This window comes from Epargyreus clarus, unplaced genomic scaffold (genome assembly GCF_041222505.1).
Source record: "Epargyreus clarus isolate Ecla_fem2 unplaced genomic scaffold, WU_Ecla_fem_2.2 ptg000033l, whole genome shotgun sequence".
NCBI lineage: Eukaryota > Metazoa > Arthropoda > Insecta > Lepidoptera > Hesperiidae > Epargyreus > Epargyreus clarus.
In genome coordinates, this window is record NW_027332238.1 from 280,162 (window position 1) to 296,455 (window position 16,294).

The 16,294-nt window shown below is 37.6% G+C and overlaps 2 protein-coding genes across 2 annotated transcripts; one reads left to right on the forward strand and one right to left on the reverse strand.

Moving 5' to 3' along the window:
- Window positions 1-4,788: 4,788 nt before the first annotated feature.
- LOC140755627 (collagenase-like) lies at window positions 4,789-9,765 on the reverse strand. The gene is made up of 5 exons (XM_073090927.1): window positions 9,565-9,765; window positions 8,988-9,255; window positions 7,996-8,085; window positions 7,171-7,355; window positions 4,789-4,917 (listed from the first exon to the last, which is right to left on the reverse strand). Exons 1-5 carry the CDS (start codon window positions 9,763-9,765, stop codon window positions 4,813-4,815), a joined length of 849 nt encoding a protein of 282 aa, XP_072947028.1. The 3' UTR covers window positions 4,789-4,812.
- A 2,414-nt stretch (window positions 9,766-12,179) lies between these two features.
- On the forward strand, window positions 12,180-15,528 carry LOC140755351 (collagenase-like). Its single transcript, XM_073090545.1, has 5 exons — window positions 12,180-13,517; window positions 13,838-14,105; window positions 14,500-14,589; window positions 14,832-15,013; window positions 15,424-15,528. Exons 1-5 carry the CDS (start codon window positions 13,317-13,319, stop codon window positions 15,526-15,528), a joined length of 846 nt encoding a protein of 281 aa, XP_072946646.1. The 5' UTR covers window positions 12,180-13,316.
- Window positions 15,529-16,294: the final 766 nt, after the last annotated feature.

Consider the following 16,294-nt stretch of genomic DNA (forward strand, 5'->3'; position numbering starts at 1 on the left):
CCGTAATCAGGCGTATCGAGGCATTTGTAAGCTGGGCGATGTTTGAATAAAGCACTGAAAATCGCAATTAAGCTCTAGTTAGAGCGCGGAGTGTTAACTTCTCGCAACATATATATATATTAATATTCAGTACTTCAATGTTTTAAACAGACTGGGTCGACTTGACAGTACAAAGTCGATTTCGTTTTTGTTGATTCCGTCCGGTGATCTCCAGGTCCATTTATTTTTTGGTTTCTTTTCAAAAAAGTGTTAAAATTGACAGTTTGTTTTCACTGGCGTATTAAATTAGTAATTGCCCTCTGTCGTTTCTGATTCCATATCCGTGTGCTTTCATGATTAGATGTACCTCTTTTTTCGGTATTCCAATTTTAGCGTTTAGGTCGCCCATCAGTATGAAGTCCTTGTGTGCTAATTCTATTGCCCTTGTTACTGTCGCATAAAAGTTATCGATTTCATCATCACTTCCTTGTGTAGTAGGGGCGTAGACTTGAATGATGGATAGGCTGGTGCACTCGAATTTCATATTCAATATGGCTACTCTTTCAGAAAGGCCAAGGTAGCCTTCTATATTATTTTTAAGATGGTGTTTAATTATAAAGCCTATGCCATGTCTTCCAGGTGTGTGGCCTGTGTAGCAGAAGATAAAGTTTTCATGTTCTTCAATTTTGTTTCCGGTGCGTCTTATTTCGGCTAATCCTAATACGTCGTATTTAATTTCTTTGAGAGCTTCGTTTAGCTCTATCAAACGCTCATATGATGAGTGTTTTAACGTTGTATGTCAAAATGTATAACGTTTTTGTAAGGTTTCGGTTTTCGGAGGGTTGTTTGGAGGTCATGATCTTCCACGGTGACCAGCCGGCTTGGAAGATAAAAGATACGAGATACGAATACGAAAGATACGAATGGTCAAGATACGAGAAAATTTCTTTTGTACCCGTTCGATTCTATATCCGTGTATCTTATAATTAGGGCACCATACAACACTACCATATTCAAGCTTGTTTTGCACATAGCTATTGTAAAGCTGGATAACAGCAGCTGGTTTTTTAAAACTCTTTGTGCATCTCAGAATAAAACCCAGTGATTTATATGCATCAGATGCAATCTTATCGATGTGATCCGAAAAGCTGAGTTTACTGTCAATGAGAACACCTAGATCGCGTATAGTAGAAACCTCTTCAAGTTTATTATTGGCTATATAATATGACGTTTGTAACTTATTTCTTTTTCTGGTGATCTTTATATAATGACATTTTGAGCTATTCAGATTCATATTGTTTTTATTGCACCAGTCGTGAATATTATTTATATCTTCCTGTAAGTATTTTGCGTCCGTAGTATTTAAAATGGGTTTTAATATATATTTTTTTATATTTAACCTAACGATAAGGCAGACGTGCTACCTGATGGAAAGCAGTCACCGTCGCCTATGGACATTCGCAACACCAGAGGAGTCGCCAATGCATCACCGGCTTTGAAGGAGAGTTCTTTTTACACCCCTCTTGAAGAGTCACATCTCATAGTCCTGAGGGAATACCTTAAGAGGAAGTTCATTCCACGTTTTGCACGTTGTCAAGCTGATGTGGATGGAACCGCATCCTTCGGCAAGTGGTGCGATGAAGGAAGGGTGATGTAGGCACCAGATCGAATTTTAAATATTTTAAATCGTCTGCAAATAAATAGACTTTGCTGTGCTTCACTACATTAGTTATATCATTGATAAAAACGTTGAAGAATAAAGGTTCCAATATGGAGCCTTGCGGGACTCCAGAGGATGCCGAGAAAGTTTGAGATTGTTTACCATGCACTACAACTCTAGATAGACGATTGTTAAGGTATGATTTACACCATTCTAGAACTGAACCTGTTATTCCAAAAGCATATATTTTTTTTATCAGAATGTCATGATTTACTTTATCAAACGCTTTAGAGAAATCGGCATAGATTGCATCCGCTTGTGTATTTTGATCCACAACTTCTTTGACGTCTGATGTAAAAAGTGCCAAATTAGTGATGGTTGATCTCTTGATCATGAAGCCATGTTGTTTTGGTGTAATGTACTTTTGGATGTGATTATACATGACAGTGTGACCATTGACTCAAATAACTTTGATACTGCTGATATTATAGATATTGGTCTGTAATTAGTTACACATTCTCTCTTACCGTTTTTGAACAATGGCACTACCCTTGCTTCTTTCCATTTTTCAGGAAATATGCTTGATTGAAGAGATCGGTTAAACAATATAGTTAGTGGATGAGCTAAAGTGTCGGCACAGTTTACGAGAAGTGGGTGTATATTATCTGGACCCATGCCCTTTTGATTGTCCAGTTTTTTAAGTTTTCTTTTCACTTCCTCGGACGTGAAATGAAATGCCGGTAATATGTTCTGAGTTTCATTATACAGCCCAAAAACATGATTGGTATTTTGCTCATCATCATTATCTTCTTCATATACTGACGAAAAATGAGTCGTAAACATGTTCGAAATAACTTTAATATCAGATGACGTGTTGTCATCGCCACGGCATGCGTCGCCACGCCAGAAATTGGTTTTACGTGCGGCTATAGATGTTTCACATCAAAAATTAAAATCTAAAAATATCCCTATTTTTTCATGGTTCCTTTACATCTTTTAACCAATTTACATTTCAATATGATAGACCAACAATCTGATAGTATTTAACAGAAAAAATAAACACTGCATCACCATATTTGTACACGCAGTTAACGAAAGAAGATGAAGAGGGCCGAATTTCTCAAAAAATCTAAAACAATTGATAGTGCAAAAACGGTGACACTTTTACTAAGGTAATTTTTTTTTCCCTAGAGAGGTCAGATCCTAACCTATGTCCTCCCCAAGTTTGTCGTGGTACTTACTGGACACCCTGTATATACGTGTCGAATAGATAACGCCTCTTCCTTTGGAAAATCGGTTAATGAATAAAAATAAGTTAAAAATATTGAACATTGGGTGGTACGGAAGCCTCCATGTGCGAGTTCGACTCGGTCTTAGCGAAGTATTTTAAGATATCTCAGGTATTTAGGTTTCGCAAAGATTTTCTTAAGCGTTAAAGTAAGTTATAATTAATTTCTAATACTTGCCTTGGATTCGCACAGAGCACTCGATAGAGAGTCAGAGTTTCAACCACTATCATCATCATTCATCATCAACCCATTACTGTCCCACTGCTGGGCGTGCCCAGCAGTGGGACACGCCCAGCAGTGGGACAGTAATGGGTTGATGGTCTCCTCTCAGAATGAGAAGGATTAGGCCATAGTCCACCGCGCTGGCCAAGTGCGTATTGGTAGACTTCACATACCTTTAAGATTTTTTATAAATCTCTCAGGTATGCAGGTTTCCTCACGATGTTTTCCTTCACCGTTTAAGCAAGTGATAATTAATTTCTAATACGCACATAAATTTGAAAATCAGAGGTGCGTGTCTGGGATTGAATCTCGGACCCCTCGATCGAGAGGCCGCGTTTCTTAACCACTAGGCTACCACTTATATATATTTATAATATTTTTTATATATAATATGGAGTTAGGTTAACAGATGATTTTTTGTTCACAAAAGAAACCTTTGAAGAGTATCCGATGCTGTGGGACGTCGGGTTATGTGGGATTTTTACCGCACTAAACCCCCAAGTGGCCGTCCTAGGCATTTGTTGGAGAACTCCGGGATCTCTGACGGAACAGTCGGAGTTCCCAAACGCTTTGCCACCGGGCTTTATCCTGGAGGGAGCAGCGGACCGCCCCTTCCCCTTCCCCTTTAGTCCGCTAGAGACTGTTCCGGGACGGAGATACAGAACAGATGACTATGATATAAAAATAATTTAATAGAAATTATTATAAAAACTAAAGTCTTGACCGCTTGAAATTAATTACAAAGGGAAATAATATAGTCTACTTCGTTACCACAATTTAGACGAATCCAACGACACCTCATATGTTGATAAATTTATATTAAAAAATGTTTTATAAAAATGCTTTTATTTTACAAAAAGTAAATAAAGGTTTTATGCAATTAATAATAAAAAATATTTGTATTTATTAAAAATTCAATTACAACTCCATTATTTATTTTCTCTGACAATTCATTCCATGACATCTTATTTTTCCAAAAACATATAATAATCTTTTTCCTTTTATACAGTTTCCCGCTACATTGCTTCACCAGCAATTAAATATACTCTTATTACTTAACATACTTTAAATAAAAAGTATTGTAATGAAAATATACCCCTACATAGTATTGTGGCGACCTCCCGCTACTCGTCAAGAGATGGCGCCACGAGTATTCTGAATCGCGCTATCGAAGTTTTCTAAATAACTGGCATATATACAAGTTCCGAACTGAGATGTTGGAGCGCGGCCGCTCCCCGGGCATGATCACCTAGCCCGGCAGGAGATCTCCCTTTGCCAAAGTATAAATGATTTTAAAAGCTTGTAGCGCCCAAGTTATGTACCTCATTTAGTGTAAACTTTCAGTTCCCAGATTTTACTTGCGTTACCACAATTTATATTATTTTACCTTTAGCCAAAAATAAAGGAACTTCGTCTAATTCTATCAAAATTCTCATATCATTTATCATTGTATTTTGAAAACTTCATGCTACTTATAAAATTTTTAAAATGTTTGATGTTCTAAAATTTACAAATAAAGATGAGTTATATTTTAAATAGAAGACGCAAAGCATTCAAATTGGTCAATAAAAGGCTAAAACAAACAAAAAATAATACTCACAAAAATTTATTTAAAAATCAAAAAAATATAAGGTTGTTCTTTGTACCAAAATTGGTGGTAGTTTACATGCGGGCACGGAGCCAGACGGCGAAGGAGGTGACCCTGGCGAAGCCGGCGGGGAAGCCGCGCTGGCAGCCCAGGATGGAGCCGAACGAGGTCACACCAATCTGGAAGAGGGTTGGTTAGGTAGGTTTGAAGAAACCCTTTGTGGTTTCTCTATTTCAGAGCGTATTGCTTAAACACTTTAGCGTCATAACATCAGCGTTGCATTCAGAACAGACAATAATATTAAATCCATCTGTAATTGTAAACAAGTAATTAATTTAAAAATCAAAAACCCGACTGCACCAAAAAGGCTGAAGTAGAATTTCTAAAAGCAGTGAAATAGGCATTTCATTATTTTTATCCAGAAAGCCAAATACAAAGTTTCATAGTAAGTGTCTGCTTCAAAAACAAAAGATGTTCAAACAATATTATCCTCGTAGTGTTCATTTACGCTATATAAAGAACCTATGTGTAAAATTCCAGCACGCTAAGTTCAGCGGTTTCCCTTTGCGTTGATCTCTGGCACAGCAACTCTCTCATTTAGCCAGACAGTCATCTCGATGTGTATATACGAGTATATATGTACTAGCTGACCCGGCAAACGTTGTGTTGCCATATAAATAAAAAAATGTTAAGGATGAACAACCCTTATCACTAGATAAGGCCTAGGATATATCAAAAAAATAGATAGTGGCCGATTCTCAGACCTACTGAATAGGTATATAAAATTTGGTGAAAATCGGTGAAGCCGTTTCGGAGGAGTACGGTAACTAACACGAGAATTTATATATAAGATATATTATATAATGTATGTGTAATCTCCTCTTAATTTCCTTTATTTTGACACCCTACTCGATAGGTTTGGTTAACTTTTTTTAAAACGTGTTACTATTTTGCGAAAAAATTCACCATTTACGGTCTATAAAATATATAACTTCAGTAAATCAAAGTTTCGGTCATTATTTTACCTCATTAGAGGTAGCATTTCATTATTTTTATCCAACAAGCCTGATACAAAATGTCATAGTGTTTGCTTCAAAATTGACGATTTTCAAATGAACTTTTAACCCTTATTTTACCCTCTACGGGGTTGATTTTTCGGAGGGGGATAAATAAGTGCGTCCTTATTCCTATCGAGAAAGCCAAATACAAAATTTTATAGTAGTCGCTTCAAAATTAAAGGATTTCAAAAAAACTGTTTTCCCCTATTTTACCCTCTTAAGGGTAGAATTTCTAAAAGGCCTTTCTTAGTACTTATTCAAGCTATATAGAGAACCTGTGTGCAAAATTTCAGAACTGTAAGGTCCTTGGTTTAGGTTGTACGTTGATTTCTGAAAAATGAAAAAGTCATTTAGTTAGTCAGTCAGTCAGTCACCTTACTGTTTTATATATATACAAATATGTTTTTATAATCTCCGTTTAATTTCCTTTCATTTGATACCCTACTCGATAGGTTCGGTTAGCTTTTTTTTTAAATGTGTTACTATTTCGCGCCAAAAATCCGCCATTTTGTTTTTTTTTTACTAACACCTATCTAAGGACACTCGGGTCATTGAGACAAATATAATGACACTTTAACTGTTGAAATTCATCCAGCCGTTTGTTAGATCGGATCAAATAAAGAAAGACAAACATACAAGATACGCGCGAAAAACATAACCCTTCCTTGGCAGTCGGGTAAAAAAAAGAAGTAGACATGACCAAACAGGCGTCTACAAAATTGTTTGTCCTGATTGCAATGGCGTATACGTCGATCAAACTGGGACAAATTTTAATATTCGTTATCGCGAACATCTAGCCGCGTATACAAATGGTCACGCAGACAATTCAAATTTCCCTAAACATCTAATAGACGCCGGTCATGATGTGCCAAGTAACTATACGTATGAAATTTTTCACACGAATGACAAGGGCTGTTGTGAAGTAGTTTTAATCTTAAGTTAATACCTTTGTGGTTCAATGACACCACCGCCACGCGTGTAATAGCAGTGGAACGCCCTGATGTGATCTGTTTTAATTTGGTAATGGTATACTTATCAAACATTCCAACTTACTTTTCAAAGGTGGAAACGCATCTTAGGTAAAATAATATAATAAATAAATTATCTGAGTGTAAACGAAAACATTAAAAACGGTAAAATCCTTCTGCGAGGATTTTTTTGTTATATAATAAAAGAGTAGCAGACAAGCATACAGTCCACCTGATGGTAAGGTTACTGGCGTCCATGAACTTCTGTAATCCACCTTGTATTCCTACCTGGGGTCGGCCGCAGATGCCCGCTACCCTTGAGTGCTAACCTGGACATCCTCCGAAAACTATTTCTCCCTTACCACAGTGTGACACTTCCACTAATGTGTAAATAATAATTACTCACAAGGGTGGGTCCAGCGATCATAAGAGGACCACCAGAGTCACCAGAGCAGGTGCTGCGGCCGCCAGCGCCGCTGGTGCAGAGCGTGGAGGCGATGATGGAGTCACCGAAGGTCCTGCGGCACTCGTCGTTGGAGATGACAGTCAGGGTCACGTGGTTGAGGTTCTGGTTGTTAGCCCCAGCAACACCTGGAAACAATAGTGACTTTTATATTTGAATTATTCGATTAAGGTAAAAAGTACCTTACTACACAATTGTAATACTAGAAACAGAAAAATTATCCATACCTAAATATAGATCATGTAAGGTGGCTAGATCTTTCATGGGTAATTGTATTTCCTACTACAGTAAAATACCCGACCACATCTTGAATCTTACATAAAAAAGTTTAAACGTGTCGTTAAACAAACGCTATGTAAAAAATCGTACTATAAAGTAAGTGATTATTTGACTGATAAAACGGTGTGGTCTGAAGTAGCTTCAGCTCCACATGTACCATTAGGTTAATTGCCTTTGTTTAAAACATTTTTTTAAAAGATGCTTGTTATGGAGTTTCTTTCGCCGCTTCTTCTCCATAACAAAACACCTTGTGAAGTGGTGGTGTAGTTGTACTGACATTCAAAAAATGCTCTGTAAAGAACCTATTTTGAATTAAAAAAAATGATTTGATCTGATTTGAATAAAGCAAATCTGTGGTGAATTTTTTAGTATATATTATTCTATTTGTTTGATGTACGTGGTCGACAGTGACCGATTACAGTGATCTGTGTTCTATACTTTCGAAATAAAAGCGTATTAAAGATGTAGATTGTTGAAGGATATACTCACCATCAGCGGTGCGACCGAAGCCGATGGCGACGGCGGAGGTACCGACGTAGTTGGCGGTGCCAGTGGGCAGGTTGATGCGGTTGATGTTGGCTGAAAAATAAATTGCAATAGTTACAAATTCATCATTCAGGTCAGTATTTTAACAAGCTTTTATTAACTTGGGTTGTACCTATGTATGTACGTATGTATCGGAATCTTTGAGCTCAATTTTCAACCGTTTCTAGAAACTTGATAAATTTTAAACTTTGCACAAGGACCGATGACAATGCAATAAGTTAATAACAGTTTCCCATTATCCGTATTAGATTAATTAATTCTCCATTTATGAGTTAGTCACAGACTAAAAAATGAAAAGTGCCTTTGTACATACTATTTCTTTGTGTTTTTTTCTTGTATCTGTATTGTGTGAGCATAAATAATAAAGAAATAAAAAATAAATTAATAATAGTTTCAAAAGACACGTTTTTATTGCTAATCGAACTAAAAACTAGAAGTTAAATGAATCAACCATAATGAATCCCTCAAAATAAAATTATAATAAAATTGAAGATATTAAAATAATAATTAAATTCAGAGTAAAAAGCGTGGGGTGCATTTTACTGCGGTTCATAACTATTCTCTCATAGATATGATATATTTTCTAGTTTTTAGTTCGATTAGCAATAAAAGCGTGTTTTTTTAGTTTTTTCTAAAACTATTATTTATTTAAACAATAAAGACTCTTGTAACTGTCCCATTGGTTCTTCTCACAAACTGAGGAGGTTAGACCATATTACGTCTAGGATATTACGTCTTCTTCTTAAAGTGCATCTCCAAATATTGAAGTTTAGCTATCAGTTTCCTTGATGTTATCCTTGCTTTTAGCTCTGCGATAGCTCAGCGGCGCTGGCTATTCCGGTCCGCTCTCGAATGTTACGTAACCACGTAAATATTAATAATATATAATAATATAAGTATATAATATGATATCATTATTGACAACAATTACTTACCAGTGAATGCAACGTGGTTGATGGTGATGATAGCGATGTCATTGTTCAAGTTGTTGTCGTTCCAGCTGCCGTGCATCTCAACGCGGTTGGTGACGATGCGGGTTCCGCCTGAGAACAGGCGGTTGGTGGCGAGCACGACGGTGAACTGGCGCGCCTGGCTGGTGCGGTGTCTCCAGCAGTGAGCGGCGGTGACAGCGCGGGTGTTGGACAGGAGAGAGGAGCCGCAGACGGAGGTGCGGCCGTCAGTCATCGCGATCAGCAGACCACCCTGCATGCAAACATTTATATATTCATTCAAAGACAGACAAATTGACCTACAAAATCAGGTTTTCTCTGAACACGTATTAAATTAATCGCCATTTCGGTAATACCGAATGGATGGCAATTTTTAGATACTGATGAAAGAGGCCTATAAATCTGCTTTTCAAAGCAAAACTATTTAATTTTGCATTTGCATTACAGACGTTATGTTTATACGAAAGATCAAGATCATATTTAAAGAATAAACCTCATAAATGGTGATATTCAAGCAAATACAATTGGGATACTTAAATAAATTAATAAAAAAGAAACTTACAAAGAAGGGCCACTGGCCTACGTTGGAGCCGGAGCCTCCCACAATCCTGGAGCCATCGAAGTCCATGCTCTCTTCAACAGCCTTGATGCGAGTGGCTTCGGGGATACCGATCTCCTCGTGGTAGTTGTAGAAGATGGGCTCATATTGGGGCGCAGCTGATGCTGCTACCGCCAGCGCTAGGACAACTAGGATCGGTCTCATCGTGGAAGGCTTCAACGTTGAATGCTTCAGTGGTATTTTATGAACCTTTTATACCCCCAAATAGCATTTTATCAGGATTTAAATCTGAAAAGATAGAACAAAACCTATTCTTTAGTTTATCTATCTAATTTATATTGATTATCTATCGAATTATGTGTAATTTGGGTTTTTTGTTGCCAGGTGTGAATGAAATTATTTGAATGAAATTATCTATCTTCAGTATACCTATCGCTAAAACTATCTAATTTATATTGATTATCTATCGAATTATGTGTAATTTGGGTTTTTTGTTGCCAGGAGTGAATGAAATTACTTGAATGAAATTATCTATCTTCAGTATACTTATCGCTAAAACTATCTATCTACATGTTGTCTTTTAGGCTCCCCCTTATCTTGTTATTATTGTTGCTTAAGCCACTGCCATCAAAATTGTTGTTTGTAGAAGTGCATTGATTTTTTTATTGAAAATATCTAAGTCAACGATAGTTTGTCTACGCGTAAGTATGTGAAAAAGCAACTTTCAGGATGACTACTTTATCGCTAATATCCGATGATTTTTTTTTCTTTTTTCGATTTATTTGTGTTAACAAACAGTAAACAACAACTATGTCGTTAACCAACACCGTTAACCACGGATTACTACAAAAATAAACAAAAAAAAAATGTTATTGAAAGTGGAGGAATACAATATAACTAGACTTTAATTGTTCTTACAAACGACTCTACAGGCACAGTCAGCAGAACTTGTTTCTTAAATAAGCCAGGACTAGTATTTAATATATCCAACTTTTTATAATTTACATTATAGTTACGCATCATATTATACATAGGTGAGCGTTTACCGGCATTAGTGCGACATTTAGCAATAGCAAAAAATGGTATTTCTCTACGCATATAAGTTTGACGAGGTACAGTAGAATACAATTCATCATTAAGAGGTATGCAGTCGTATTTCCCATGGTAAATGTCATATAGAAGAAACGATATAAGCTGAAGGCGTCTAGTTTTAAGCGTTTGTATGTTACCTTTTAAGAAGAGAAAAATATGAGCATTGATTGTGACCAAATTTATAACTTAAACGTTTTAAGTATTTCTTTTGTACTAATTCGAGCTCATCTATATATTTATAATAAAATGGATTCCACACCGATACTGCATATTCTAATTGAGATCGAACGAGACACTTGTAGATATAAAAAAAGTGGACGGTTGGGTAAACGCCAAACATGTGCGCATTACAAAACCATACATTTTAAAGGCCTTATTTATAATATTATCGATATGTGCATGTGAATGCAGCTTGGAATCTAGCGTCACACCAAGATCTTTACTTATTTCCGTTGAATTTAAATCTGTACCGCAAAGTGTATATTTATAATTACCAATCACCTTTTTTGTAAACCTTATTACCGTGCATTTATTTAAGGCAAGATCCAATTTGTTTTGTTGACAATACATTGAAAAACAGTCAAGATCTGCTTGGATTTTAGCATGGTCGTCAGCACTGTTGATAGTGTGATAAATTTGTAAAGCATCTGCATATAACAGAAACTTGCAATGTTGAAAACAATTATTTACATCATTTATAAAAATAATAAATAGCAATGGTCCCAAAAAGGACCCTTGCGGGATACCAGATATTACAGGAACGAAAGCCGATTCGAATCCATTGACAACAACTTTTTGTGTACGGTTAGAGATGTACGATTTAAACCAATGCCAGAGATTTCCACGAATTCCGTTGTATGCTAGCTTATTAAGTAGAATTTTAAGGTCGACTCGGCCAAAAGCTTTTCGAAAATCTGTATACAGTAGAATCCGTTTACTATGACTCCGTATATATTGACCAACCGCTTATTATGGCGTAATTACACAACGAAGTTTGGTTTTCATATAAAATTCTTTGTAAAAAATCGGATATAATGTCTTCCCTGACAGTGAGTGAGTCGCTTATTATGACCCATTGTCGATAAATTATGTCCGTTTTTAATGACCGACATGACAACATGATTTTTTACATCTTCGGTAATGTTCGTTGATCTTTGTGGTCACGAAACCTAGACGCAGATTCTTTAGCAGCACTGGAAATGTGGAAAGATTATGTTGACATTGATAGCACTCTCCTCACATCCGGAGCACCAACCGATGAAGATCTCGTACATAACATGAATGTTAAGGAACAACTCAAAAGTGATGAGGGAGAGGAAGTCGAGAAAGAACCATTACCTACCGCAGAAGAGACATTAAGGGCTGCAGAATTATTATCGTGATTTTTAATAGCAATATTGAAAATGATTAACGTGCAATTTTTATTTTTATTTATTATGGTATGTTTCTCTATTAAAATACATAAATACGTATTTATATAAAAAAAGTTTTTTTTTCACGAAACGCTTTGTATGACGTCCGCTTATTATGACGTGTTTATCAATTCCCTTCGATGTAATTATAAAAGGATTCCACTGAATATGCTATCCGTTTGTACATTTTTATCTAGTACTCCGAAAAGATAAGTTGTGAAGATCAGCAGGTTCGTGGTGGTAGACCGTTTTTGAACAAAACCACGCTGCTCTTCAATAAACTTACTATGTAAAGGTGGATAGATATAGATTCAAATTTAAATCTTTCTCTGTACATAGAAAACTCACTTTCATCAATCTTATTATCGTATTTTTTCCATTTTTTCCAAGATACATTTTTATTTTTAAATATATGCACGACAGCACGCGAGAACCACACTGTGTACTGAGTTCAGTTTTATATATGTTAGTATGTTATATTTATTAACGCGGGCGAAGCCGCGGGCAAAAACTAGTTCTTGATAAATGATATATCGCGGCTGCCTTTCAGGGGCGGGTGGGTCGTCGGAGGCCCGAGGAGGCAAGTTAAATGGATGCCCCCAAAAGTGTAAAAACTTTATTTGATTTTACAAAATGTGTCAAAGAATTATTCACCTGTGATTCAGTGACCTTATTTTTTGCTGAGTGATACACATTTCATAGACTGTTTGGTTCTGATGACCTTGTTTTAGCAACTGTGTTTGGAGGCCCCCCAGGATCGGGGGCCCGGGGCGGACCACCTCTTCCACCGACCAGAGCTGCCCATCGCAATTGTCGTTTGAGCAACTGGTAGAGACTTTCACTATTAATAATTAATCCAACGTTTTGTCTACCACATGTCGAAATTTCTGATATTTGGGGTTGATTACAGATGTCCTGGGGCGGCAATAGCCACTTGCGGTTAACTGCATGTTCGTCTACTACTCCTATATTGAATGATTTGGATCAAAACCCATTTCGTAGTTGTAACTACTGATAAAAATAATCTATTACAAAAATCTCGGAAACGTTCACGTACAAGAAATTAGATTATTGGCAACAAAAAACCTCAATGAATTATAATTAGATCGATAATGTAGATTAGATATAGTGTAAGTAAAGAATCAGTATTGTCCATCTTTGCAAATATGTTTAATCATGATTAAATGCCTTTTGGGAGTATAAAAGAGCCAGCAAGTAGCAGAAGATCATTCAACGTCGAAGCCTTCCACGATGAGACTGATCCTAGTTGTCCTGGCGCTGGCGGTAGCAGCATCAGCTGCGCCTCAATATGAGCCCATCTTCTACAACTACCACGAGGAGATCGGTATCCCCGAAGCCGCCCGCCTCAAGGCTGCTGAAGACGCCATGGACTTCGATGGCTCCAGAATCGCTGGAGGATCTGGCTCCAACGTCGGACAGTGGCCCTTCTTCGTAAGTATTATTTTTTATTAATTAATTGAAATACCCTACCATTACTTGTATTTCAGCTTGATCATCACATTGAAAGCCATTTCAGGATGGTTTATTTCTTGAATGGACCTGATTTCATAAACATAACTTGTCATTAAGGCTGTTAAATAGTCCTTCTTTAAAAGGCAGATATAAAGAAACATTTTACTACATATTGCCATGCAGCCGGGATCGTCTTCTTTTGTAGAGCACCAGGGCCTGGCATTTAAAATGTGTCCAGAGAAAAACTAATTTTGAAGAATGGTAGTCTAGGAAGAGTTTGAGTAAATATTTGCATGCAGGGTGGTCTGGTGATCGCGTTGGTTAGTGGCCACACCTCCGTCTGCGGCTCCTCTCTTCTCTCCAACACCCGCGCTGTCACCGCCGCTCACTGTTGGAGACACCGCAACAGCCAGGCTCGTCAGTTCACTGTTGTGCTCGCGTCCAACCGCATCCACTCCGGCGGCACCCGCATCGTCACCAACCGCGTTGAGATGCACAGCGGCTGGAATGACAACAACTTCGCCAACGATATCGCTGTTATCACCATCAACCACGTTGGCTTCAACAGTAAGTACAATTACTTCATTTGCATAGGTTACTAGAAACTCGGCGCCTCAGTCGAAGACATTCAAAGCCCGATTGCACTGATTTTTATTATTGTATGCGTATTATAATACGCAAATGATATATGATTTGCTGAATGAAGAAACACATCGTGAGGGACCTTTCACGTCTGAGAGTTCTTTAAAGTTCTCAAGGGCTTGTGAAGTCTCTCGTTTCCACCTAGCTAGCACGATGAATGGCCTGAATCCTTCTCACTCAGAGAGGAGACCCGTGCGCAGCAGGAGCACAGTGGATTGGCATTATTTAGTTTTCACGAATAAATAGTTTAACAAGAATCTTTGTCGTTTAAATTACTGTTTTTAATGATGTATGATAACGATTGTAATTTATTTTACAGACAATATCAACCGCATCAACCTGCCCGCTGGTGCTGCCACCTACGTCGGTACCAACGCCGTCGCCATTGGCTTCGGTCGCACCGGTGACAGTGAGTATACCTTTCAGCATTTAACTTTATATTAATTTCGAAGAAAGTAAGGAACATAGCCTAAATACATCAAACACAAACAGATTAATAAACACTCTGAAGCAGCTACAGTCCAAAAGGACTAAATTCCAAATCAAAAGCACTAAACTTCAGGCATCATGCCGAATCTCACCTTAAAGTCTAGAAATTTAGTTTACACTAGTAAGGTACTTTCACTTTCATCGACTAATTCTTGTCTCCAGGTGCTGCTGCTGCTGGAAACCAGAACCTCAACCACGTGACCCTGACTGTCATCTCCAACGACGAGTGCCGCAGAAACTTCGGTAATGTCATCGCCTCCACCCTCTGCACCAGCGGCGCTGGTGGCCGCAGCATCTGCTCTGGTGACTCTGGTGGCCCTCTTATGATCGGAGGACCCACTCTTGTGAGTGTACCTTTTTTTCATTTACGACATTTATTAAATTTTTTCTTACGACAGGCGGAGGATACAGTGGCCCAATTCTGGTCCCGGAACTACAGGGACAGACTATTGTTTATCAGACGAGCATGCAGTCTACCTGATTGTAATTGGCTACTGCCGCCCATGGACTCTCATCAATCCCAAATAGAATAAGATATTCCTACCTGCAGTCGGCCACATATGCGCCGCCACCCCTAAGGACTAAGCTGGAACGCCTCGGAAAAGTATGTCTTCCTTACCATACCCTTCAAACCAGAATACAGCAGCGTTTAACACTGCTATTGTTAGACAGAAATAGGTGTGGAGATGGTGCTGCCGGAGTCGAACAACAAAGGGTTCTACCTTCAAATCTTACCTAACGTCACTTCTTCCAGATCGGTGTGACCTCTTTCGGCTCTGCCGCTGGCTGCCAGCGCGGCTTCCCTGCTGGTTTCGCCAGGGTCACCTCCTTCGTCGCCTGGCTTCGCGCCCGCATGTAAACTACCACCAATTGATACAATGAAGACAACCTTATGGATTGTTTATATTTGAATAAATTGTTTGAAGATAATTTCAATGTTTTATTGACAAATCTGAACCCTTTGTATCTTTTGTTTAAATGGAAGTTAAGTAATTTTATTTGTAACGATTATAACAAGTACGCAAAAATTATTTTGTCTTAATTGTAAGGTTTGAAAATAAGGTAAAGTCACCTATTTCCGCGGTATTTTCACCAAAACTAGAAAGAGCGTCAGATATTAAGCATTTACTAAGGGCTTATAATTGAAAAGTTACATTTGGGGTTGCGTTTCTAAGAGGACGCAATTTTATTTTTTTGAAGTGTAGGGGGGGTCATTATAAAGCTAAAACCAAGTTTGTGGGGTCGCCACCCTTGTCCCACGGCCGCCATCTTGAAAATAGGGGTTGAAATGGTTTTTACGATATATCTCTTAATCTATTTATCAGATAAAAAAAAATTATAAGCATTCTTTGTTGCAAATTAAATTCATCAGATTAATTCAGATGCTGAGCCGCAGCCTGGTCCATGGAAAAGACTGAGGACGGAGTAGTTTTAATTTAGAAAATCACAGTGGATTATGCCTATTGGGGGGATACCACGTAAAAAAACGCGCCTCTAGACTCTACCTCGTAGGTGGTGAGGAAAAGAGTTAATAATTCATTATTATAATATTGCCAAATTAATAATTTAAAAAATTATAATAACAAAATTAAAAAATAACTGAAATAACTGATGTTGCGTATGAA

Coding starts and splice junctions, on each gene's coding strand:
- LOC140755627 (XM_073090927.1), bottom strand. CDS start 9,765: ATGAGACCGATCCTAGTTGTCCTAGCGCTGGCGGTAGCAGCATCAGCT. Junction 8,086..8,987: donor CAACCACGTTGCATTCACTG/GTAAGTAATTGT, acceptor TTTATTTTTCAG/CCAACATCAACCGCATCAAC. Junction 7,356..7,995: donor CTTCGGTCGCACCGCTGATG/GTGAGTATATCC, acceptor TATTGTTTCCAG/GTGTTGCTGGGGCTAACAAC.
- LOC140755351 (XM_073090545.1), top strand. CDS start 13,317: ATGAGACTGATCCTAGTTGTCCTGGCGCTGGCGGTAGCAGCATCAGCT. Junction 14,106..14,499: donor CAACCACGTTGGCTTCAACA/GTAAGTACAATT, acceptor TTTATTTTACAG/ACAATATCAACCGCATCAAC. Junction 14,590..14,831: donor CTTCGGTCGCACCGGTGACA/GTGAGTATACCT, acceptor TCTTGTCTCCAG/GTGCTGCTGCTGCTGGAAAC.